Consider the following 26,619-nt stretch of genomic DNA (forward strand, 5'->3'; position numbering starts at 1 on the left):
AGGGAAATAAAACTTAGTTTTTCCTTACAAATAAGTTTAAAACCCTTCCTTAACTTAAATAAGTGTTAGGTATGGGAATATATTTTGGGTGGGATCCTCATACACACTGTTGTATAGGACTCCCCAATTGCTAGAAAAGCTTTTGTCTCCATTTAGCTCATTTAGGGTAGAAAATCTATAAAGAAAGTATTACAGGCTATGAAGGAAAGGAGGACAATTATATTCCTTTCTTTCTTATCCTCACTAAAAGATACAGCAAGAGGAGTGAAGTCTGAAGGAAAACAGATTTCTTCCCTCTCACTCTTAGTGAATGTGTGGTAACTGCCTCCAATCCTGCCCCATGGTTGATTTAAAAAAAAAAAAAAAAAAAGGATACCTAAAACCACAAGGTAGGTTGGAACTTCTGGTAGAGGAGTTGGATGATATAACAAAATAGACACTGACCACAAGAAATCTTTTTTTTAGAATACTATAATTGTAAAGTTGAAGGCACATCCTTGGCAGAAATATGATCAACTGCATGCTTATGGAAAAACGAACTACTGAATATCTTGACTACAGTAGATGATTATTGCACAACATTGTCCACTGACGTTTTGGGTATTAAACAATCAATGTTCAACAATGGTTAATTAAACATTTCTTTAACTAAAAGCATAAGGTTGAGACGCCTGGTTTTGGCTATAAAAGGCATTTATTATCAATGCCATTACAGAAGCTCTTTTCATTGAAGAACAAGAATTCGTGCTTTTGTACTTTATCTGGTTACCCATACCAGATAAACTTTCAGAAAGACTACAGAAAGTTAGTGTAAAAACAGCTAATAATTTGGCATGAATCTAAATTTTTTATATTTGGTAAAACAGTATTTTTATAGAAAAGAAACAAAAAAACCTAAAAGGAGTGAGTCCAGAAATGTTTTTGTTCTTATTAAAACAACCAGTAACCAGATGCCTCACCCAAAGAAAATAACAAAATAGAGTAAAATAAATACTAAGGAAAATAATTTTAAAGCAAGATCCACAAGTAATGGAAAAAATTCTCTAAGAACATACATTTTTGATTTTTAAGCTGTGTATATAAAAGATATGGACACTTAAATTTTTGGAAACATTTTGACTACAATGCAATTTTAAGTATTCTTAACAAGGAATACATCCAATAGAAGAATAACTTTTAAAAAGTTAAAGCAAAATATAAAATTATTTGTTCGCAAGGCATCAAATCTAATACTCTAAAATGTTGATACTAAACTAGGAAAAATAACACTTCTATTGTCACAACTGACAACCATACTTCTTTAGACTATGACACTAAATAGTTATGTTTAACCTTTGAAATTTAAAAGGCATCTTTGGGTATTTAAGATAAAAGATGCCCCTTAGTTGAGTCTGAATCAGCACTGGATATGAAAACATCCTTGTTATCATCAGACTGAGGGCATGGTTGCTGAATGAATACAGAAGAGTGATGAAGGAACAACAAAAATCAAACTTCAAATATTCTAATATCAAATTCAAATATAAATCCATTTCCTTCTATATGGTAACATGTGCATATGTGTATGATACGAGTAAACACAGATGCTTATACACACATTTATAAAATTTGTTCTCATTAGTAAATAATTACCTAAAGCTAGTTACTAACTAAAAGCAGTGTTTTTGATCCACTCCATATATCACCTCTCTCTTTGGTGACTACAGATGCTCTGTGAAGCTAATGGGAGCTCAGGATTGCAAGAGACTTGTGGAAGAGAATTCAAAGATAGTGACAGATATTTAAAGCAGGATTCTTTCGAAACAGCATGTTTTCTATTCCTGCACAAAAGGCTAAATTATATTCTTGATTTTTCTCAGATTATATAGGCTTTCTTCTCATTGTCCCATGACGTGCATCTCTTGCCATGTGGGGCCAAATGGACAACTCTAACACACACATGATAATAAAAGTAGTAACTGGCTATGTTCAAGTCCTTCAGAGAGACAGGAATGAGAATGAGGGGAAAGGTGTCACTTTTTTCAAAAGTCTCTACTATACATTTTTTTGTATTAGTTATTTCTTCTAGAAGAAACAAGTTATGGTATGATGGACCACTGGAATTAAAATAAGAAACAAGTATTAAAATTCAAATTGAAAGCATGGACGATGGCATAGGCACTGGTCTAAAAAGAGCCTGGACATACAAATTCATTCATACTTCATTAAAATTGGTTTGCTTTTCTAGATTAAAAGCACCCTCATCACATTTTAGTTCTCTTAAGATAGCTGAGATAAAAATGAGATCTTTTCCAAATCTGAAAAGTCAATGTGGAATTATGTTGTAAACTTTTTGAGTTTGTATGACAGAACAAGAGAAAAAGGAAGTTGGGGAAGAAGAAACCCATCCCCTACTCCCACAGGATTTGACTCTGCTCTGTAAAAACAATTTTTAATATTTATTACTGACCTCAAGGGGATATAATAACTAATATTTACTGAGTATAAATCTTATGTGCTAGGCATTGAGTTAGCAGCTTTACATGTGACAATGGGAATAGATATTAGGAACTTATGAGTTTTTTTCACTTACATATTCTGCATCTGAAATCCACCTTGCAGTTAACAAGTTAATTTAAATAGTCATACAAGTACCAGGCCTCTGACCAATGTATTAACTCCCAGGTACTCACAGGGCAATTTCTAAATTTATATGCCAATGAGGAGCCCATAAATCTGCCAATCACACTAACTAGCAAGTGCAAATATTTTAAACTACAGACAAATATAGATTTGGCTAAAAGGTATCACAACCTAGGGAAATTCTCATTTCTGTATTACAATTTACTATAGTTTTTGGAAAAAGCAGCTTAGTGTAATGGCATTATTTTAAAATCATTTTGAGAGATTATCTAAAACAATAAGACAATTAAAATCTATTAAATTATAAATATGTATGTAAAGTAATTAGCCTCCAACTAATAAAAATAAATGGGAGAAAACCATTAAATTATCAGCTAATGTCTTATATTCTCTCCAAAAAGGACAGATTTAGTGAATCCAGGTTTTCATTCCAATCCCAAAGAAGGGCAATGCCAAAGAATGTTCAAACTAGTGCACAACTGCACTCATTTCACATGCTAGCAAAGTAATGCTCAAAATTCTCCACACCAGGCTTCAACAGTATGTGGACAGAGAACTTCCAGATGTTCAAGCTGGATTGAGAACAGGTAGAGGAACCAGAGATCAAATTGCCAACATCCACTGGATCAAAGAAAAAGCAAGAGAATTCCAGAAAAACATCTACTTTTGCTTCACTGACTACACTAAGGCCTTTGACTTTGTGATCACAACAAACTGGAAAATTCTTCAAGAGATGGGAGTACAGACCACCTACCTGCTTCCTGTGAAACCTGTATGCAGGTCAAGAAGCAACAGTTAGAACTAGACAAGGAACAGTAGACTGGTTGTAAGTTGGGAAAGGAGTACATCAAGGCTATATACTGTCACCCTGCTTGTTTAACTTATATGCAGAGTATATCACGCGAAATGCCAGGATGGATGAAGCACAACCTGGAATCAACAACCTCAGATATGCAGATGACACCACACTTATGGCAGAAAGTAATGAGGAACTAAAGAGCCTCTAGATGAAAGTCAAAGAGGACAGTGAAAAAGCTGGCTTAAAACTCAACGTTCAAAAAACGAATATCATGGCATCTGATCCCATCACTTCAGGGCAAATAGATGGGGAATAAATGGAAACAGTGACAGACTTTATTTTCTTGGGTTCCAGTCACAGACTGTGACCATAGCCATGAAATTAAAAGACACTTGCTCCTTGGAAGAAAAGCTATGACCAACCTAGACAACATATTAAAAAGCAGAGATATTACTTTGCCAACAAAGGTCCATATAGTCAAAGCTGTGGTTTTTCCAGTAGTCATGTATGGATGTAAGAGATGGACATAAAGAAGGCTAAGCGCCGAAGAATTGATGCTTTTGAACTGGGGTGTTGGAGAAGACTCTTGAGAGTCCCTTGGACTGCAAGGAGATCAAACCAGTCAATCCTAAAGGAAATCAGCCCTGAATATTCATTGGAAGGACTGACACTGAAGCTGAAGCTCCAATACTTTGGCCATCTGATATGAAGAAATGACTCACTGGAAAAGACCCTGATTCTGGGAAAGATTCATGGCAGGAAGAGAAGGGGATGACACAGGATGAGATGGTTGGATGATATCACCGACTTAATAGACATGAGTTTGAGCAAGCTCTGGGAGATGGTGAAGGACAGTGAAACCTGGCATGCTGCAATCTATGGGGTGGCATAGAGTTAGATGTGACTGAGTGACTGAACAACAGCAAGCAGAACAAGGTAACTTTATGACCAGTATATGCTAAAGATGGTAGTGTCAATCTTTGAAAAAAAAAATCAATTGTAGAAGTGGCACAAAATCTTAAGTTCCTGAATTGAGGCTGACAGACCATAAGAACTTATAGCTGAACTCAGCAGGAGTGAACTGAAAGATTACACAGAGCTAGGAAGTCATTGAAGGAAGAATCTGATCCATTTTTTATAGCAGTGGAAAGATGGGAAGCAGGGAACTATATAGGCCCTTAAGGTCTTTGAGCTACAAGATAAAGAAACAAAGGTGGTACTGGAAAATTTGTCAGTTACTTTTGTCAATGAGAAACTATCTACACTTAGCTCACTTGAAAGAACATAACAAAAGTTAAACACACTAGGGCATCTAAGAAAGCAACCGCAAAGACCAAGATGCAGGGAGAATAAGAGGGGAAGAAAGCCTGTAATAAATAAGGCACGTCTATTTTTAAACAATTTCTACTGTTTTTCTTCAAAAACTAGACGTTTTATACAGTGCTTTGAAAGCCACTGCTCCCCAATCTGGCAGGCAGGGAGAAAGGCTCCAGAATCTCAAGATTACGCACCTAAATTTTACAATGTTTAATTATCTTTCCTTGAACTTTTAGTCAAATAAAAAATTATTTATGATTTCAGCAGCAATTCAGCATCTTCAGCTGTAGGACTTGTAAACCTCACTGCTCTACTTTATCTGTTGCTAGTGAAAACAAAAAATACTGGAATTTCATTTTCAATAAAGCTAGGTTCTGAGCTGATGCCCTGAAAAAGATATTTTTGCCATCAGACAAATGCAGTTCAAATAGGTTCCCTAACATGAGAGCATGAGACCAACATAAAGCCTTGCAATATTTTAAAAAGCTAAGGTGATCTGGAATACTGTGTCAGTGCAGGACAACATCATCTAGCAGCATTCTCTGTGGCCTGTTACAACGCACTGTCATCATCTTCCCTGCAGTCTCCGACCAGGAGTGAGTGCTTGTCAGGTTCACTGGTACCAACGCTGTTTAGTGATCGTTTATCAGACAGTAGTGAATTTATGGAAGCTCTGCTGTAATTAACAATTCGGTCCAGCAAACCCAGTTTAGGAGAATTTCTTGAGGTATCATCTATTCCAACATGAACACTTATTTCTGAAGGACTTTTCTGTCCCATTTGGTTTCGGGCACGTAGTTCATAATTCTCATAAGTTGGTTTCCTGTAACTGGAAAGATGCAAAAGTATACTAATTTGAAATAATCAAATGTGAACCAGGCGCTTGTTACATTCAAAAATGAAAAGAGATTTGGGTAGTGTGAAATGTATAAAGGTGGTCCCTGCTAGGAAATTAGCTCAGAAGCAGTTGTGTGAGGTCACATGATCAGAAATCCTACTTCTCAGAGCCAGTGCACTAGATTTTACACCCCTCAGTGCTTGTGGTTGCTCTGTATAGACTACACAAGGTGATAATTACATAAAGTTAATATTTATTATTAAAAACAGTTTGGGCTTATCATTAATCAATACAAGAAAAAAACCTAGCAAGACTGACTGTGGGTGATAAAAGGAATACAAAAGAGAAGCGTGAGCAAGCCATCATACTTACAGTTTAAGGAAGAGTGAAGAAAGTACTACTGAAACAGATGAAGCAGCCATTGCAGCAGATCCCATCCAGGGCTGCAAAACCAAACCAATGGGCATAAAAACTCCTAGGAAATAAGTTTGGATTAATTAGAGCAGATAGTACTAAAAACATTACCAATGTGTTCCTAATACACATATACAAATCATTTTCTTGCTCAATATTTAATCAGCAATTTATCCTCCTGTTGGTACAGATTTATGTCATTGCCAATTTTTCACTAACACAGTGTTGCTGTGAACATTCTTGTACATGTCTCCCTGTGTACGTTTAAGAACTTCCCTAGGGTACATACGTAGAGGTGAAACAGCTGGATTATAACATGGGCACACCTTCAACTTTAGGTAGATGCTTCTCAGTTGTTCTCCAAAGTGGCTATACCAGATCACAAACCCTCCAATAGTGTATTAGAGTTCATATTCTACAAACTTATCTACACTTGGTTTTGATAGACAGTTTAAAATTTGTTCAAATGATAGGGATGAGATAGACTTACTGTACTTGTTTTTTATGTGCTAATCTGTATTTTCATACTTTTTCTACAGTAACCATATATTACTTGTATAATTTTTCAAAAATAACTTGCTCCATGAATTAATCTCCCTGGATTTTGATTGTTCTTTTACTTTGTCCTCTCTGTATCTGTGTTTCCCTGTTGATAACCAGCTTTGTAATTGTTCTCATGTTCTTCATGTTCATCTTTGGCTCTCTAACCAGAGAGAACAAAAAGAAAGTGATAACTAAAAAAAAAAGAAAGTGATAACTATTTTTCTTTTTTAAAAAATTATTTAATTTTTATTTATTTTTGGCTGTGCTGGGTCTTCATTGCTGTACGTGGGCTTTCTCTAGTTGCAACAAGTGGGGGCTACTCTTCACTGCAGTGCATGGGCTTCTCACTGTGGTGGTATCAGTAGTCGAGAAGCGCGGGCTCCAACAGTTGTGGCTCACAGGCTTAGTTACTCCATGGCATCTGGGATCTTCCCAGACCAGGGAGGATTGAACCCATGTCCCCTGAATTGGCAGGAGGATTCTTAACCACTGGACCACCAGGGAAGTCTGGTAACTATTTTTCTCATGTTATTGTTAACACCTACCAAGCCCCTAAGTAACAGGGATGATCAGATACTTATTAAATAATTCTAACCTGCTTTTTTGGGGGTCATATTCTTTTGTTCAGTCTCTCTTTCTCTCTCTCTCTCACACACACACACACACCCCTGGCTCCCCAACCTAAAAAAAATGCTGTTGGTTATTAAAACATTAAGAAAATTCTCTGTATAATTACAACAATGAAACAAGATAAAAACTGATACAGAGTAAAAAAGATCAGAAAGACATGTACAAATGAAAATACCAACAGTAGTTGTGTTTGGGTAGTGAGATTAAAGGTAAATTTATTCTCTTCAGCAAAAAAATAAATGACCAAGTAAATAAGTACATATGGAGAAAGAGATGATGTGGCAAGATATATTAACTGTGAATTTAGGCGAAGGGTATACAGATTTTATTATATCATTTCCCCCCCTTATTTTTGTAGGTTTTAAAATTTCAAAATACAAAGTTGGAGGGGAAAAAGGTAAAATAAAATAAACCTGTCTGAAAGATTATACATTCTAAGGCATAATGAAAATGCTGAAAATTTAAATTACTGATTTTCCCTGATAGCTCAGTTGGTAAAGAATCCGCCTGCAATGCAGGAGACCTGGGTTTGATTCCTGGGTTGGGAAGATCCCCTGGAGAAGGGAAAGGCTACCCACTCCAGTATTCTGGCCTGGAGAATTCCATGGACTGTATAGTCTATGGGGTCGCAAACAGTCGGATATGACTGAGTGACTTTCACTTTCACTTTAATATTATCTCTCACCATACCAGCAGGCTACATACAAAACGGGGCTCAAAACTAGTAAGAAGAAGACTAAAACTTCCAATATGGTAGGCATCTAATGACTTCAGGAAAAAAGCAATACAAGTTAACCATCACATACCGGCAGCTATGGGAATTCCAATCAGATTATAAATTAGAGCAAAGACAAAATTTATCCGAATCCTCTTGACTGTCTTCCTTGATAAATCAATACTTGCCACTACATCCAGAAGATCATTCTGAGAACAGAAATATTTATGATATTAGCAACAGATTCTAACTAGTAACTTGGATTTGATACCATGTATGATGAAGATGATGTGTATCTTAGGGAAATATGTGAATTAACTCAAATCTCAGATACTGCTAAAAATTTGAGTCAATCTTGGAAGAGGTTTTTTGGAATTTTTTTTTCTCAGGGTTCTAAAAACACTTTCAGGGTTGTATGCTGGCACAGGGACTAAATCCCACTAAAATAACTTCAGCAACTACTTGCTGAAGATAACTGTATTCTATGTATATTCCTAAATTTAATTCTTCATTTAGAAGCTTGTCATTCTCATTTGCTCCCCTGAATTGAGAAAGTCTGAAAGTAATTACTAAGACTTCTCATACTCCCATCTTGAATTCTCCCTTTCTCAAAGGCCAGGAGGATGGGAATTAGGACAGAATCACTGTGTTCAACACACAACATTATCTCTGACCATGAAGAGCAGTTTCACACTCCTCAAAGGTCAGGCCACCAGACTTACCCTTATCAAAACCACATCAGCTGCTTCAATGGCTACGTCTGTGCCTGTGCCAATAGCAATTCCAACATTAGCCATTGCCAGAGCTGGGGAGTCATTGATTCCGTCTCCTACCATTGCTACCCGTTTCCCCTCCTCTTGAAGTTGCTTCACCTTAGCAACCTTGTGGGAAGGTAGAACTTCAGCAAACACTTTAGTAATGCCAACCTACATGAGGAAAAACAAACTCCACTCATTTCAAGAAATATTACTGAGTACCTGAAATATAGGGCTTCCCTGGTGGTTCAGTGGTAAAGAATCTGTCTGCCAATGCAGGAGGTGCAGGTTCAATCCCTGGTCTTGCCTGGGAAATTTCATGGACAGAGAAGCTTGGTGGGCTACAGTCCATGGGGTCAAAAAGAGTCAGACATGACTGAGCGACTAAATAACAAAAACAACAAAGCCTAAAATATAACTGTTATATTTTATATAAAATATTTATTATTTTATATAGTGATTTTATATACATAACAATGATGGTTCATCATTTTATATGATGAGGCACCTTCATTTTCCACCTACCAGATGTCTAAATTTTAAAATATTAGTAATATCTAGGGATAGTAAGACTACAGGGAAATGAGCTCTCTTAGATACTGTTGGTGGGTGTGTAAATGTGTACTGTCATTTTGGAGGGCATGTACCAGCATCTATCAAAATGTGCATGTCATTTGGTTAAGGAATTCCACTCCTAGCTATATTTTGGACATACTTGTACATGTATAAAAAGATGTATGTCCAAGGATGTATATTACTGCCTTAGTTGTAACAACAAAATTTTCAAAAGCACATAAATTATTGTTTTAGAGTTAGGAGAAGGGAAAGGCTACCCACTCCAGTATTCTGGCCTGGAGAATTCCATGGACTGTATAGTCTATGGGGTTGCAAACAGGTTAAGCCAATTATGATACATTCACACCATGGAATTCAATGCAATGATGTAGAAAGAATGAAGTAACTTTATATGTTCAGACACGGACAAAGCTCCATGGACATGGACAAGGCATACATATTATTATCTGAAAGAAAGTAAACAATTTGTACAAAAATGATCCAATTTATGTTGAAAATACCAGAACTATACATCTGTATATGAACAATAAGTATACGAGAAAGTGTAAGGGGAGAGGGCTGGACAGGGAGCTTGGGAAAAGGGTGACAAACTTACTTTATATCCTTCTGCATCTTTTTATACAAGACAGTATTTATATATTACTTGCATTAGTCAATAGAAGAGGGGAGAAGGCATTTCAAAGTAGAAAAGACTAACATGAGAAAAGTTTTAGAGGGAAGGCAAATGTGGGGGATCAGTAGCAGGAAAATGCTATGGAAGAGATGTTTTGTTCTATCAGTGGTATTCAGGATGGACTAGAGAGGGCCATGCGTGGAGCTACTGCTGTACTTTAGGCATGAGAGGATGAGAGCCTAGCTTAGGCTGGCAGCACTGGTAGAGACTACGAGCAACATTTCAAAGGAAGCATCAACAGAAACTGTGTACAATGTCACTAAGCATCTCATGAACTAAGCAAATAGCTTTTTACTTATAACAGTTCCAGAAAAAAGTGCAAAGTCCTTCCTGCACAGGCAGTATGCCAATTCTTTTTTAAGGAACTCAGGGATAATGAAAATAATAGGTAGTACGAATTCATTAGCACCTGAAGGCAAGAAAGAAAATGTACATGAAGAGTTAGAAGTTAACACATACTCCCACCCCAACTACTAAGTAAATCCATTACCTGAGAAGCAATAGATCTAGCTGTTTTACTGTTGTCTCCAGTCATCAAAACAACTTCTAAGCCCATAGATTTCAGAATATGGACAGCCAGTTCTGCTTCAGGCTTCACTGTATCAGCAATAGCTATCAAACCACACAGCTCATCTAATACAGGAGCACCAGAAAATAGAATTTGGAATATTGTGAAAGTAGAATAATATTCTGACTTAAAATTTCAGAAAGAAATGATTTTTGTTAAACAAAGTTGTTCAGGGCTTAGCTTAACTCAAAATACCCCCAAGACCACACAACCCCACAGTAAGCCTCTATTCTTGGTTGTGAAAATACCACAAACCCCAGAGTAACCCCACAGTAACCCCACAGTAAGCCTCTATTCTTGGTTGTGAAAATTTCAGTGACGTAGGGGTTACTAATGAAGGTAATAATAGGAAAATGAAAATAAACTTTACTGGATACTAAAAGACTTACTTTCTTCCTTTAGAGAAGTATTGCCAAGAGCTCCAAACACTTCAGCTAATTTAAAGGCAAATGAAACTGAAACCCAATACTTTCTTCCTTTCAAAGGTGAAGGGGTGGATGAAAACAAAACTGGCATTTTATACTGGGGAGAAAAATCACTGCAAGTAGCTATTTTATTTCAAAAATGAAAGTAAATGGTATTTTCTGCTTTTCCCTGGACCTAAAAAGGCCATGGTAAGATACTGCCTTCATACTTAGCAAAGATTATAAATGTTAACTAATTAATCTCACAGCTACAAACTTGCTCTAAGAAATAATTTAATAAAAGCCAGGCAAACACAAGAGCATTTTAAATTAATCAGTAACAATTATGTATTGCTGACATTTTTATTTTGCATTCAAGATGCTTTTGAATAACCCTCATAGTTCAGATGTCTCTCAAAAATACACAGAAAACAACTGAGATCACAACACTGAGTCACAGTGTACTTAAGGAAAACCTTACCATCAACTGCTACCAGTACAGCAGTCCGACCTCTTCTCTCGTGTTCAGCCATGGAATCATTTACATTGTCATTAATGGCAAGACCATTTCTAATCATCCACTCCCGGTTGCCAATGAGAACTTTGTACTGCTGAGCATTAAGAGCATCTGAAAGAAAGTACAGAAAAAACATTTAGTGAACTTGTTTAATATTTATAGCAACCCTTTAGGGACATTCTTCCTCTCTAACCTTGCAGTTACTACATTGGTTTTTTTTTGGTAGAATATAGTCTATGACACTGATTTCCAAATATTCAAGGAACATACTCTGCTCTTCTATGCCTCTGGACCTTTGCACATGTTGCTGCCTCCACCTGGAGGTCCTCATCTCTCCTCTCCAAATACCAAATTGCATCATATTCCTTAAAAGCTAGTTCAAGCATTACTTTCTTGGTGATGCTTTCCATTCAACATTTCCTTATGATCTTCCATGGCAACTGAAGAAAGTTAAAAATATTTAGTGTACATCAGTACAACCATCAATGGTTAGATAAGAACACAGATCTACAGTGATATCTTACTAACTTTAAGTGGGCCCTTAGTGCTTTCTGGCAATTTTACTGTATTTCCCTAGTCCATTCATTCTCCATTCCTTCTAGATGGCTATTTTATACCTTTTCTTCTCCCATTCTCATACCAGATGATGATGTGCTTCCTACTTCAGAAAGGAAATAAAAGCAATCAGAAAAGAACTTCCAGAAGCTCTCATTGCCATATATACCCAACTACCTAAACCTCTGTACATACTGATCTAGCTTCTTTTCTGTTACTATAAGCAGCCCCTACTCCTATTTAAGGCCAACTTCTCCACTTGCATAAATAGATCCCTCTTCTTTGCCTATTTCAGAACATCTCTCCAACAATTCTCTCCTCTTCTGCATCATCATATTTTCTACTTCTGCTGCACACAGTCCTATTTTTAAAAAAGAAAACAAAACAACAGATCTCATTTATCTCTCTAGCTACTGCCCCACTTCTTTGCTTCTGTTCATAGCAAAACTCCTACAAAGTGTTGTCTCTATCAGCTTCCCATTCTCCTGTGAACCTGTTCCAATAGAACTTTTGTCTCTCTTATGCCAAAGAATTGTTCATATGGTACACCAGTGATCTTTAATAACTGCAAAGAGTAATTCTTAGTCTTCATCTTACTTGCACTATTAGCATTTAACACAGTTGACCATTCTCTCCTTGAAATACTTTCTTCATTTGGCTTTTAGAGCACCACATTCTCATGAGTTACCTCCTACCACTTCTGTTTTCTTTACTGATCATTTCTCATCTCCCTGACCTCTTAATTTGTAGTGTTGCAGGGCTTAATCCTTAAACCTCTTCCCCACCAATCTACTCTCACTTCCTGATTTTTTGGGGGTGCACACCTCATGGCTTACAGAATCTTAGTTCTCTGACCAGGGATTGAACCCAGGCCCATGGCAGTCAAAGTGCCTAGTCCTAACCACTGGAATGTGTGAATACTCAGTTGCTTCAGTCATGTCCGACTCTTTGAGACCCCACAAACTGTAGTCCGCCAGGCTCCTCTGTCCATGGGATTCTCCAGGCAATACTAGAGTCGGTTGCCATGCCCTCCTCTAGGAGATCTTCCTGACGCAGGGATTGAACCCACATCTCCTGCATTGCAGGCAGATTCTTTACTGCTGAGCCACTGTGGAAGCCCCCTAACCACTGGACCACCAGGGAATTCCCAACTCTTTGACGATTTTATGCAGTCTCATCACTTTAAAGACCATCTATATCAGCACTGTCTGACAGAACTTTCTGTGATGACAGAAATGTTCTACATCTGCTGTTTAATACAGTAGCCACTAACAACATGAAGCTATTGAGCACTGAAATATGACTAGTATGGCGGAAGGGCTGAGTTTTAAACTAAATTTTAATTAAATAGTCACATGTAACTAGTGGCTACCACACTGGACAGCCCAGATCTATAAGTGGATGACTCCCAAGTCTACAGACTTGTACAGCCACCTGCCTCCTTGATAGAACATTTACACAACATCTCCACTTGAATACCTAACAGGCACTCAAACTTAACATGTCAAAAACTGAACTCCTAATCACTTTTCCTCAACATTACCTCTCCTGCGATCTCCATCTTGTTTAAATGGTAACTCCATCCTTCTAAATTGGTTAGGCTGCAAACTTTGGCCTAATTCTTGACTCCTGCTTCTCTCATACCCCATTGCCAATATGTGAGATCTGTCAGTCATCTCTCCCTTCAAGATACATCCTGGGGAATTCCCTGGCAGTTCAGTGGTTAGGACTTCCATTGCAAGGGGGCACAGGTTTGATTCCTGGTGGAGGAACTAAGCTCCCACAAGCCACATGGTATGGTCAAAAAAAAAAAAGAAGATACATCCAGAATTTGACTACTTCTTACAACCTCTACTGTTATTACATTGGTCCAAGCCATCATCTTTTACCTAGATTATGGCAACAGCCCACTAACTTATCCCCTTGCTTCTGTCCTTGTCCCTACCCACAGAAACAGTGTGTTTTTACCAGAGAAGCCCAAGTAATACTTTTATTAAATATTAATAATTTTATCAAATTATTGAATTTATTAAATATTAAATTTTATTAATAATTTATTAAATATTAAAATATTAAGTCAGATTCTGTCACTCCTATGCTCAAAACTCTCCAATGGTTTTCCACCTCAGAGTAAAAACCAAAGTCCTTATAAAGTTCCCAATCATTTACTCTGTTCTAGCCACAGAGTTCCTCAAACTAGTCAAGCACACTCCTGACTTAAGGCTTCTGTACTTAACATTCCTCCTACCTGGAATGCTTTTGTCACAGATATTCACGTAACTTTCTTCCTCCCTCACCTCAGGTTTTTGCTCAAGCAGCACCTTCTCAATGAGGCCTACCCTGATCAGCCTATATAAAATAGCATTCCCTAGCATTCCCAATACCACTTGCTCTTCTTCATTTTCTTCATAGCATATCCATCAGACAGACTCTATTTGCTTATTTATTTGCACACTGTCTAGCGTTCTTTCACCAGGAATGTAAACTCCATGAGATAGGGTCTTTGTCTTTGCTGATTCTTTAGTATCTTGAACAATGTTTATAAAACCTGTCAGATGAACGAAATCACTATGTGTCAGTGTTCTTGATACTATGAATTCATAGACAAATAATAAAGAAATCACAACTTAGTAGAATCAGGCAGGTAAATAAAGAATTATCATGCAGTGTGCCAGATTAAGTATAGTTATGACTAAAAAGGAAGAGCAAATATCTCTGCCTATGTATGTTAGTCAGTGGAGGCTTCACTAAAGAGAGATGTGAGCTGAGTCTTCAAAGATGAGAAAATAGTAAATAAAGTGATCTAACAGGCATGAAATGACACGATGTATGGAGAAACTCTAAGTAGTTCCATAAGAACGAAACACAGGGTACATGGGTGACAGTGGAAAAACACAAGACGGGTGGTGCAGGGGGGCAGGAGACATATCATGGGGAATAGATCTTGAACAAAACTCAGAGAGACTGGACTTTGTCCTGTCAGAGATGGAGAGCCTATAAAGCCAGGATCCTTAACAGATTTCCACAGAGGGGCTTAAGGATATATACAAATGTCCAAAACAGAAATTTTCTGAGTAGTGGGCATAGCTTTTATCTCATTCCTCCAAAGGTTCGTGACTCAAAAATAGGTTATAAACCACTGCAATCAAAGGTATTAGTCAGAAAGTGATATAATCAGGTTTGAATTACTCAAGTTCAAATGGTTGGGGAGGTGCAAGCACACTTAAGTATGTATATCTTGGTTTTGGTCAGATGGATAGACCAACAAGAAACTCGGGAAAGCGGCGTTGGCTGCAGATACAGATTTTAGAGTGGCAGTGGAAACCCTACAGGTGGTAGAATAAGCAATAACTATGAACGAGATTATATAGAGAGAGTATGTAAAATCAGCAAAAGACAAAAGACCAAAACTCTGAGGACACCCAACATTTGAGAGGAGAAAAGAGCAATCGGGTGAGGATTAAAAAGAACAGCCAAATTGGTGAGAGGAGACTCCAGAGAAAGCAGGGTCATGGAATCAAGGGAGAAAAAAAATTTAGGAAAGAAGAAATGGTCAACATTGTCAAATGCCTTAGCGAAGTCATGTAGCAATGAAGACTGAAAACTTACCACTGGAGAGGGGACTAAACAAGGCCATTGGTGGACTTAAAATAGTTTCACTAGTATGGATGGGGCAGAAGCCAGACTGTGCAGTGAATTCAGCCAGCTTAGACTAGTCCTTCTAGAAGTTTGGATATTAACGAAAAGACAGATGGGACAAAAATCTAGATGGGAATATAGTGATTTTGATGGGAGAAATGTTTCTATGTTTAGGAGAAGGAGCTATCACAAAGAGTTGGAAAAAAAAAAGAAGCAAGGGGATATAATGTAACAGAGTGTGAGGTCCTTGAGGAATCAAGAGAGGGTGAGATCTGAAGCAAAGATAAGGGGATTCACTAGGTAAGAAGAGGCATACTTCTTTCTCTGAAAACGGAAACATTCTGGGGAAAAATAAAACTGAAAGAACACATATCTGAGAATCTTAAATTTCTGTGTGAAAAATAAGCCAGACAATTTGCTTAGAGAACTAGGGAGAAGGCCATAAGAGCTTGTGAAAGATACAAAAGGTCTAGAGCAGCTGTGGTGAGAAATAAAGACAGCTGAACTAAGATGGAAGATCATCTAGAGCTAGGGTTTATCACCTTCTACTGTAATCAAGGAGTGAAGTTGAAAAATGTTCTTCAGCAATTCAGTGAAATAATTAGAAGGCCTGTGGTGAAACTGATTTACAAGAATGAAATCATGACGCTAATCTTTGTTTCTTATATAACAGTTCAATTTATAAGGTTAGATACCTGTTAATAACTGTCCCATAATTGGTACTACAAAGAAAATTAGCTTACTTGAGAACTGAGCATCAATAATCATGGAAGACGAAGTTGATGACTGTTCATTACTCTCATCTATTTGAACCAGGGATGCATTTTTAATATTATTTTCCTCTATCTTCCAGTTATTCTTGTGTAGCAAGCCTTCGATATTGGTGACTTTACAGTTAATGCCACAGCCTGGCACAACCTGGAAATCTATGCAGGTACCCAAGGTTTCAGTGTCCAGCTCCTAACAAATAGAAACAGAAGGATTTCCTCTGCTGTTCTAACAATCCAAGGTTATCATTAGCAAGATCAAAGATTACTGCTGGTTAATTCTAAATGTTTAGATACAATCTACAGGCCTGGTTAATTCTAAATGTTTAGAATAAAACTGTCACTTATCATTGCCTATTTGACAGTGGGTTTTGATAAGGACAAAGGAACAGAGCATTGAGTATAATGTTCAAAGTTACAGGAGAACCTCATAAACCTTTTAAAAAATCCCACTCTGTAAGATTTATACCAAATTTAGGGGAAGAAAATGTGGAAGGTTTATCAATATTCTCTGTCCTTTCCAGTAGAGATATTTAATGCTACTGTCAAGTTAGATTTTCTATTTAATACAGGGCAAAGGGTAACAAAGAACACAGCCTTTAGTTACCAGAGGGCCTCTCTATTACGATTCTGTGTCCTTAGTAAGCCAAAGAATTCTGGTGACCATCACTGTTTCCTGGCTCTTTATATCTTTGTCCTCTCCATTGTTTGATATGGGTGTTTAGAAGCCAGGTCAGTAATAGTTAATAGGTAAAAAGGAAAGAACAAATAAAGAAATGGCAACACCAATAGTGAAACTGCCACATTTTAACTGAAAAATTATGTGAGATAATTTACAAAGAACTTATACAAATCAATAAGAAAAGGTAAACAATCTTATGAAAAAAAGAGGCAACAGATACAAGCAAATAGGATATAGAAAGAAATGCAAATGGCCAATAGGCATGTGGAAAGATGCTCAACCTTATTCACAATTAAGACAATGCAAAGTAAACAGTCAACGAATAAATATTTTTTACTTACTGAATTGGAAAAAATTAAGTGTTAGTGAGAATGTGGGGGAATGTCATTCAACTTCTGGTGAAAGTATAAACTGATATACCTTTTTGTGTGGGTGTTGATAACATTTGCCATTTAAGCATTGGTAACATTCATCAAAATTTAACTGCACCTATCCTTGATCCAGCAATTACATTGCTAGGCATTAAACATTAGAGATAAACTTGCAAAAGCTGACAAGGATGTTAACTACAGGTTTTAAGAGCCAAAAAGCCAATCATACAATGGAATATAATATAGCCATTAAAAACAATGACACAAATCTGTATGTCCTGATAAGGAAAAAAAATCACAAATTTTTAAAAAAATACCAAAGACTGGTGATTGTATTATCACCTTTCTATGTAAAGTTTAAAAATAACAAATGTTGATGTATACACTAAAAGTAGTTAACAGATGTGCACTTTTGTAAATATACTAAAAATTATTGACTTGTACACTTTACAAAGATGAACTTTAGAGTATGTGAGTTTTATCTCAATAAAGCTGTTGTTCAAAAAGCCTGTTAACAGGTTAATACTTGTTAAACTTTGGAGAGAGAAATTACAGAAAGGGGCAGGAAATGAGGCTTTCCTTTTGCATTATGTAATGCTGAACTATCTAAATTTTCCTCCCCAAAATATGTTTCATTTCTATTTTATTTCTTAGTTGACTGAGGTTATCTGTGCAGTAAGGTTACAGTTAATTTTCATTTTCATCTTTTTACTTTTCTCTATGAAGAAATTAAAACATACAAAATAAAATGAGAAAACACAAGTCTCTGTAGTTTCATACCAATTATATATGGAAATCATGAATAAACAAAGGAAAAACTGTACCTGTTTGCAGTATTTGGTTATGGCTGCTCCCAGAGGGTGTTCACTATTACTTTCAGCAGTTCCCACAATAGCCAGGATCTTATTGCGTGATATTCTGTTACTTTCCACTAGAACCTTTACTTGATTCACTACTGGGGTTCCATGGGTAATGGTTCCAGTTTTATCAAATACCACTACCTTTACCTGTAAGAAAATCAAAATAGAACGCATTGTATGACGTAATAATTCTTAGTATCAGCATTCCAGAAATGAGAAAAAAGGTTTACTGTGACAAACACATTACTATTTTGTTTCTTAATAAGCTGACTTTGATTTAATTGGACTTAAAGGGTCTTTGGGAGACGAAAAAGAAGGGACAATAAGGGAAGAAATATCATTAGTTATACCTAATAACCCTCCCTTGCAAATGTTCAATGTGCTGCGGACATGTGTTAAATAGCTAGAACTACCTGTTAAGAGTTGACCGTTAATAGGTAACTTAGAGATGCCTCTACTGCCTCTAGGGAAAGAAAAAGACTTTCAATACTAATGAATTTTAGATCTGTAGGGAAAAAAATTCTGGGCAGTAGGTAAATAATTATAATTGAGTAATTAATTTGAAGTGTGCACCAGCTAAAACCTTCTGGGTTGCTTTGACTTTATTGAGTCTAGATGAGAAGCTCGGCCAGAGAATATTGCTCAGGAAATCAACGAGGGGAACTCAAATCAGGCAGGAAGGAGGAATAATCTGGAATTACAGAACATAGATGCCTCACAGTAAACTCAGACAATGAACCTTGAGAAATGAATAGCTTGAGGAACCAAGATGAGAAGAGGTCAGTTCAGTTCAATTGCTCAGTCATGTCTGAATATTTGCAATCCCATGGACTGTAGCACGCCAGGCCTTCCTGTCCATCATCAACTCCTGGAGCTTACTCAAACTCATGTCCATTGAGTTGGTGATGCCATTCAACCACCTCATCCTCTCTCATCCCCTTCTCCTCCCGCCTTCAATCTTCCCCAGCATCAGGATATTTTCAAATGAGTCAGTTCTTCCCAAAAGGTAGCCAAACTATTGGAGTTTCAGCTTCAGCATCAGTCCTTCTAATGAACACCCAGGACTGATCTCCTTTAGGATGGACTGGTTGGATCTCCTTGCAGTCCAAGGGACTCTCAAGAGTCTTCTCCAACACCACAGTTCAAAACCATCATTCTTTGGTACTCAGCTTTCTTTATAGTCCAACTCTCACATCCATACATGACTACTGGAAAAACCATAGCCTTGACCAGACGGACCTGTGCTGGCAAAGTAATGTCTCTGCTTTTTAATATGCTGTCTAGGTTGGTCATAGCTTTTCTTCCAAGGAGCAAGAGTCTTAAATTTTCATGGCTGCAGTCACCATCTGCAATGATTTTGGAGCCCAAGAAAATAAAATCTGTCACTGTTTCTACTGTTTCCCCATCTATTTGCCATGAAGTGATGGGACCAGATGCCATGATTTTAGTTTTCTGATGTTGAGTTTTAAGCCAACTTTCTCACTCTCCTCTTTCACTTTCATCAAGAGGATCTTTAGCTCTTCTTCATTTCTGCCGTAAGTGGGGTGTCATCTGCATATCTGAAGTTATTGATATTTCTCCCGGCAATCTTGATTCCAGCTTGTGCTTCCTCCAGCCCAGCATTTCTCATGATGTACTCCTCATACAAGTTAAATAAGCAGGGTGACGATATACAGTCTTGACGTAGTCCTTTTCCTATTTGGAACCAGTCTGTTGTTCCATGTCCAGTTCTAACTGATGCTTCTTGAACTGCATACAGATTTCTCAGGAAGTAGGCCAGGTGTTCTGGAACTCCCATCTCTTTAAGAATTTTCCACAGTTTGTTGTGATCCACACAGTCAAAGGCTTTGGCATAGTCAATAAAGCAAAAGTAGATTTTTTTTTTGGCAACTCTCTTGCTTTTCCGATGATGCAATGGATGTTGGCAATTTGAACTATGGTTCCTCTGCCTTTTCTAAATCCAGCTTGAACATCTGGAAGTTCACAGTTCATGTACTGTTGAAGCCTGACTTGGAGAATTTTGAGCATTATTTTGCTAGCGTGTGAGATGAGTACAATTGTGCAGTAGTTTGAGCATTCTTTGGCATTGCCTTTCTTTGGGATTGAAATGAAAACTGACCCTTTCCAGTCCTGTGGCCACTGCTGAGTTTTCCAAATTTGCTGGCATACTGAGCGCAGCACTTTCACAGCATCATGTTTTAGGATTTGAAATAGCTCAACTGGAATTCCATCACCTCCACTACCTTTGTTCGTAGTGATGCTTCCTAAGGCCCACTTGACTTCACATTCCAAGATGTCTGGCTCTAGGTGAGTGATCATACCATCGTGAATATGTGGGTCATGAAGATCTTTTTTGTATAGTTCTTCTGTGTATTCTTGCCACCTCTTCTGAATATCTTCTGCTTCTGTTAGGTCCATACAACTTCTGTCCTTTATTGTGCCCATCTTTGCATGAAATGTTCCCTTGGTATCTCTAGTTTTCTTGAAGAGGTCTCTAGTCTTTCCTATTCTATTGTTTTCCTCTATTTCTTTGCATTGATTGCTGAGGAAGGCTTTCTTATCTCTCCTTGCTATTCTTTGGAACTCTGCATTTAAATGGGTATATCTTTCCTTTTCTCCTTTGCCTTTTGCTTCTCTTCTTTTCACAGCTATTTGTAAGGCCTCCTCAGACAACCATTTTGCCTTTTTCTTGGGGATGGTCTTGATCAGTGCCTCCTATGCAATGTCATGAACCTCTGTCCATAGTTCTTCAGGTACTCTATCAGATCTAATCCCTTGAATCTGTCACTTCCGCTGTATAATCCTAAGGGATTTGATTTAGGTCATACCTGAATGGTCTAGTGGTTTTCCCTACTTTCTTCAATTTAAGTCTGAGTCTGACAATAAGGAGCTCATGATCTCAGCCACAATCACCTCCCAGTCTTGTTTTTGCTGACTGTATGGAGCTTCTTCACCTTTGGCTGCAAAGAATGTAATCAATCTGATTTTGGTATTGAGTCTCTGGTGATGCCCATATGTAGAGTCTTCTCTTGTGTTGTTGCAAGAGGGTGTTTGCTATGACCAGTGCATTCTCTTGGCAAAACTCTATTAGACTTTGCCCTGCTTCATTCTGTACTCCAAGGCCAAATTTACTGATTACTTCAAAAGAGATATGACAACTAAATATAATGCATGATTCCAGACAAAAGAAGAAATAAATATAAAGGATTATGGAATCAACTGAGGAAACTGAAATATGGACAACAGATTAGACAACAGTATTTTATCAGTATCAACTTCTTGATTTTGATCTTTGTATTATGTTTATGTAAGAGACTGTCCTTGTTCTTAGGAAAGGAGCCTGATATCTGTAGTAAAGTGTATGTGAAAAAAAAAGTGTATGTGAGATTTCTTTATACTATTCTTGCAAATTTTATTTAAGTTTGAAATTATATAAAAACTTAAATTACTATAAAAATTAGTAACCTGTATTCCCTGGCTAGATGAAATTCCAAATCTGTTCTAAGTTGTGTTCTGTGTTTAGTACATGCATGGGTATATAATTTATATCCTTATAATAAGAATATACTAGAAGGAACATGGTTTTAGTGAAATTAAGTGGCTTTGATTGAGACTGTAATGGAAATTCTAACATGAGAGAGATCAGGGACAGGATTATATATTCCTGAAATCATAGTTGCAAACTGTCAGCTGGTGGCAGCAAAGATGAAAGTAAGGGCAAGCCCTATCAAATGTTGAACAGCACAAACATGGAGTCACACCCAAATAGATGAGAAGCCTGATAGACTTGGGCAAATTGCCTCAGCAAGTATCTATGATATCTTCCTGCCCTAAAGACCAGTCTAGAATGAGTTGGGACAGGACTCTAGGTTTTCCACACGAGGGTATACTCTAAAGAGAGTAGCTCTGGAGAAGAGATCTTATACTCTCTGCCAATTCAGAGCAGAACCAAAATAACACCTTTCCTACCTCCACCCTCAGGACAATGACAGAAGAAGCTCAGCTTATGGGCAATGTAGAAATAATTGAAGACTGTTTTTCAGTAGGGGTGCTATTGCCAGTTTGGATGAGACAACTCTTAGTTCTAGGAACTATCTTACCTTATGAGCCATCTCCAATGGCTCACCACCTTTGATTAGTATGCCATTTTGAGCACCTACTCCTGTACCCACCATCACAGCAGTTGGAGTGGCCAGTCCCAGTGAACAGGGGCATGCAATGCACAGAACTGTGATAGAGGCTTGGAAAGCAAAGCGTATTATTGTTTCTGTTCGGGATATACTTCTGTTGTAGCCCTTGAGAAGAAAATAAGAATTTTGATTACTGATTTGTAGCTGAATAAAACAAAAAGAACAAAGCATAACTCTAGATAAAACCACAATTCTGTAGTAACACATAATCCTACTTAGCTATCAACATGTTTTAATTACTAGTAAGAAAACACTTTTTTTCTTTTATGAATATAAGAAATTGTTGACGTAACTGTAAACAAGTTACAGTTCTAAAATTTAAGATTTCAATTTTGCTGATTCCAGAGTTACATACTATGGAGTGAATATAAAAAACAAGAAAAGTAAGTTTCTCCACTCCCCACATTGAGAGTAAGTGTTTTTATTAGGGACTTTCAGAAATAGCTGCAAACATGGGACCTAATTCTCAACAAATTTGACCCAAAACAAAAATAATTCTGTCCTTCTATATACTAAGACCATAAAATTGCCTTTCACACTATTCTTTGAAGACAATGAGAAAAATCACTCAGTTTGCAAAGGTTGCGTAATTACATCTCAATAAAATTCTTTTGGACAAAGCAATGTTAATGAGTGTTATCTGGTAGTATAGCTCTTACTGACATTGAGTATGTGCATCCATGAGTAAAAATGATTGATAGTATTATGAGAAATCTCCTAAGACCCTCTGAACCCATGAGAAAAATTCATGAAGGAGACACATTCCAAAATACTTCCCAGCAATCCTCTTGTTTAGTGAGTATTTAACCAATGGGTGGTGGTTTCGTCACTAAGTCATGTCCAACCCTTGCGACCCCGTGGACAGAGAAGCCTGACAGGCTACAGTCCGTGGGATTCTCCAGGCAAGAATACTGGAGTGGGTTGCCACTGCCTTCTCCAATTTAACCAATATGAATCATTTCAAGAAACTTTTTAATATTATACTAATGATCACATCATGGAATAGATGTTCTGATTCTACCTGTTCTTTAATTGAAGGGACAAACACTATGAAACAATGTATATATAGCATGCATTTAAAAAAAATACAACAAAGATCTTCTTAGTAATAATGGTTTTACAGTGCTGTATTCTTACTAAGTTCTCAAATACTTAAACAAAGTGATCATCTAAGAGTTATACAGAGAGAGAACTGGAAGGGATTTTCATAGACATCTAAGCTTATGCTTTCCTATATGTCTTAAATGTATACCTTAATTCCAATCCTGAAATTTAGGTATTATTATCACTATGTTAGAGATGACAAAACTGAAGATAAGAGAAGTTAAGTGAATTAAAGGTTATATCTCTAACATGAGGCACAGTCCAGGTTTACTACACCACTTTATGACACCATACCATAGAGACTATCATAGACTTTGAGAGAAGCAGACATTAATATTACCTTATATTTATAAAGATTTCAATAAATTACAAAGAGTTGCTAATACATCATTTAACTTATACAACAACTGCAAGTTATGTTGGATGAGTATTATTAAAATCTCACTTGAGGAAACTGAAGCTCAAAGAGAAATTAAATTGACTTCAGATCACACTGATGGTGACAGAAACTTTAAAAATATATCCATAGTCCTTTGTGAAAGCAAAATCATGCTAGGATTGAGACTATGTATAAAATGTGAAAGGTCAGGCATCAATTGAGTTCAGTCACTCAGCTGTGTCCGACTCTACAATCCCATGGACTGCAGCACATCAGACTTCCCTATCATCATCTCCCGGAGCTTGCTCAAACTCATGTCCATTGAGTCAGTGATGCCATCCAACCATCTCATCCTCTGTCATCCCCTTCTCCTCCTGCCTTCAATCTTTTCCAGCATCAGGGTCTTCTCTAATGAGTCGGCTCTTCGCATCAGGTGGCCAAAGTATTGGAGCTTCAGCTTCAGCATCAGTCCTTCCAATGAACATTCAGGACTGATTTACTTTAGGATGGACTGGTTGGATCTCCTTGCAGTCCAACAGACTTTCAAGAGTCTCCTCCAACACCACAGTTCAAAAGCACCAGTTCTTCAGCACTCAGCTTTCTTTATGGTCCAACCCTCACATACATACATGACTACTGGAAAAACCACAGCTGTGATTAGACAGACCTTTGTCAGCAAAGTAATGTCTCTGCTTTTTAATATGCTGTCTAGGTTGGTCATAGCTTTTCTTCCAAGGTGCAAGTGTCTTTTAATTTCATGGCTGCAGTCACCATCTGCAGTGATTTTGGAGCCCAAGAAAAGAAAGTCTGTCACTGTTTCCACTGTTTCCCCATCTATTTGCCATGAAGTGATGGGACCAGATGCCACGATCTTCACTTTTTGAATGTTGAGTTTTAAGCCAGCTTTTTCACTCTCCTCTTTCACTTTCATCAAGAGGCTCTTTAGTTCTTCTTCACTTTCTGCCATAAGGGTGGTGTCATCTGCCTATCTGAGGTTACTGATAATGATATCAATAACCTATTATAGGCATACCTCAGAGATATTGTGGGTTCAGTTTCAGACCACCAAAATAAAGTGAGTCACAAGAATTTTTGATTTCCCAAAGAAGGTAAAAGTTATATTTATACTATACTATACACTGTGTGTGTGTGTTAGCCGCTCAGTCATGTCTGATTCTGCGACCTCATGACAGTAGCTCACCAGGCTCTTCTGTCCATGGAATTCTCCAGGCAAGAATACTGTAGTGGGTTGCCATTCCCTTCTCCAGGGGATCTTCCTTACCCAGGGATCAAACCCAGGTCTCCTGCATTTCAGGTGATTCTTTACCAACTGAGCCACCAGGGAAGCCCATACTGTACACTATACTGTGGTCTATTAAGTATGAAATATCATTATCTCTAAAGAAATACGTCTGGTGTTGGTTTAGTTGCTAGGTCGTATCTGACTCTTGCAACCCCATAGATGGTAGCCCACCAGGCTCCTGTGTCTATAGGATTTTCCAGGCAAAAATACTGGAGTGGGTTGCCATTTCCTTCTCCAAGGGATCTTCCTGATCCAGGGATTGAACCCGTGTCTCCTGCACTGCAGGCAGTTTCTTTACCGACTGAACTAACAGGGAAGCCTAAAAAAGGCCAAAGAAATATGTATATACCTTATTTAAAAAGTAATGCTGCTGTAAAAATGTCATCAATAGACTTGTTCGACACAGGGTTGACACAAACCTTCAATTTGTAAAAAACACAATATCTGCAAAGCGCAATAAAGCAAAATGCACTAAAACAAGGTATGCCTGTAGTTGCTTTTGGAAAATCACAAGTTATAATGAAAAAAATCTTTCCAAAAGGAAATCTTTTATGTCTACAGAAATGCAAAAGTTATTCTTATCAGCTTCTCACTCCAGTTTGTTAAAGATACCAGTAATTATTAAAGTTATTTCCAAATTAATTACTTATGCAAAAGATTCACAAACTGTTTTATATATGATAAAGAGATGTTTATAAGTCACTCACGGGAAAGTAGGTTTCCACGATTTCAAAATTCAGAAATCCAATTATAATCCAAACCAAAAGGGTAGCAATGGAAAGAATAACAATAAAAGGAACAAAGTAGCCACTGAGTTTGTCTGCAAACTGCTGGATAGGAGCCTAGAATTAAAAAATAATAATAATGATATGTATGTGAAAGTCTCTTGTTTTGATAATGAATACAGAGTATGTGTAGTATTGAGCAGAAATATTTTAATAAACTCCATATTAATATAACGAATTAAACAAAGGAACCAACAAAACTAGCCCAAGATTTATACTGAGTGGGCTTTAACGAAAATGCTTTCTGTTCCTAGGGAGTTAAGTTACCTTTGACGTTTGTGCCTCCTCTACAAGTTTGACAATTTGAGAAAGGGTTGTGTCTGCTCCAACATGGGTTGCACGGATAAGGAGTGACCCATTCTGGTTAATGGAACCAGCAATCACTGTGCTTCCAGATTTCTTTGCCACAGGCATTGCCTCTCCTATGTAAGGAAAAAAGATAGATTTAGGGAGCATAAGTAAATACTATCTTGAAATACACCATTATTTGTTAATTATCAAAAAATCATCTAGAAAGGAGATTCTTCCTTCATGCAACAGAATCTGGACAAACACCTAGGTGAAAACTGCCTGACTTTTTCCTTATACCAGTTCTGGGCCAAACCCCAGGGAT

General features: G+C 37.3%; 1 protein-coding gene across 4 annotated transcripts in view; it reads right to left on the bottom strand.

Moving 5' to 3' along the window:
* Nucleotides 1–453: 453 nt before the first annotated feature.
* The window catches only part of ATP7A (ATPase copper transporting alpha), a 140,776-nt gene continuing 114,610 nt past the window's right edge, over nucleotides 454–26,619 (bottom strand). For all 4 annotated transcript variants that reach the window (XM_061137116.1, XM_061137117.1, XM_061137114.1 and 1 more), the window contains 11 exons: nucleotides 26,274–26,428; nucleotides 25,929–26,063; nucleotides 22,346–22,540; nucleotides 18,210–18,392; nucleotides 16,309–16,525; nucleotides 11,336–11,482; nucleotides 10,373–10,515; nucleotides 8,601–8,804; nucleotides 7,970–8,087; nucleotides 5,949–6,051; nucleotides 454–5,567 (listed from right to left, as the gene is read on the bottom strand). In XM_061137116.1, coding sequence (XP_060993099.1) covers nucleotides 5,291–5,567; nucleotides 5,949–6,051; nucleotides 7,970–8,087; nucleotides 8,601–8,804; nucleotides 10,373–10,515; nucleotides 11,336–11,482; nucleotides 16,309–16,525; nucleotides 18,210–18,392; nucleotides 22,346–22,540; nucleotides 25,929–26,063; nucleotides 26,274–26,428 — 1,877 coding nt within the window. In that variant the 3' untranslated portion in view covers nucleotides 454–5,290. The remainder of the gene's footprint in view (nucleotides 5,568–5,948; nucleotides 6,052–7,969; nucleotides 8,088–8,600; nucleotides 8,805–10,372; nucleotides 10,516–11,335; nucleotides 11,483–16,308; nucleotides 16,526–18,209; nucleotides 18,393–22,345; nucleotides 22,541–25,928; nucleotides 26,064–26,273; nucleotides 26,429–26,619) is intronic.

Source organism: Dama dama, chromosome X, assembly GCF_033118175.1.
Source record: "Dama dama isolate Ldn47 chromosome X, ASM3311817v1, whole genome shotgun sequence".
NCBI classification, from domain to species: Eukaryota; Metazoa; Chordata; class Mammalia; order Artiodactyla; family Cervidae; genus Dama; species Dama dama.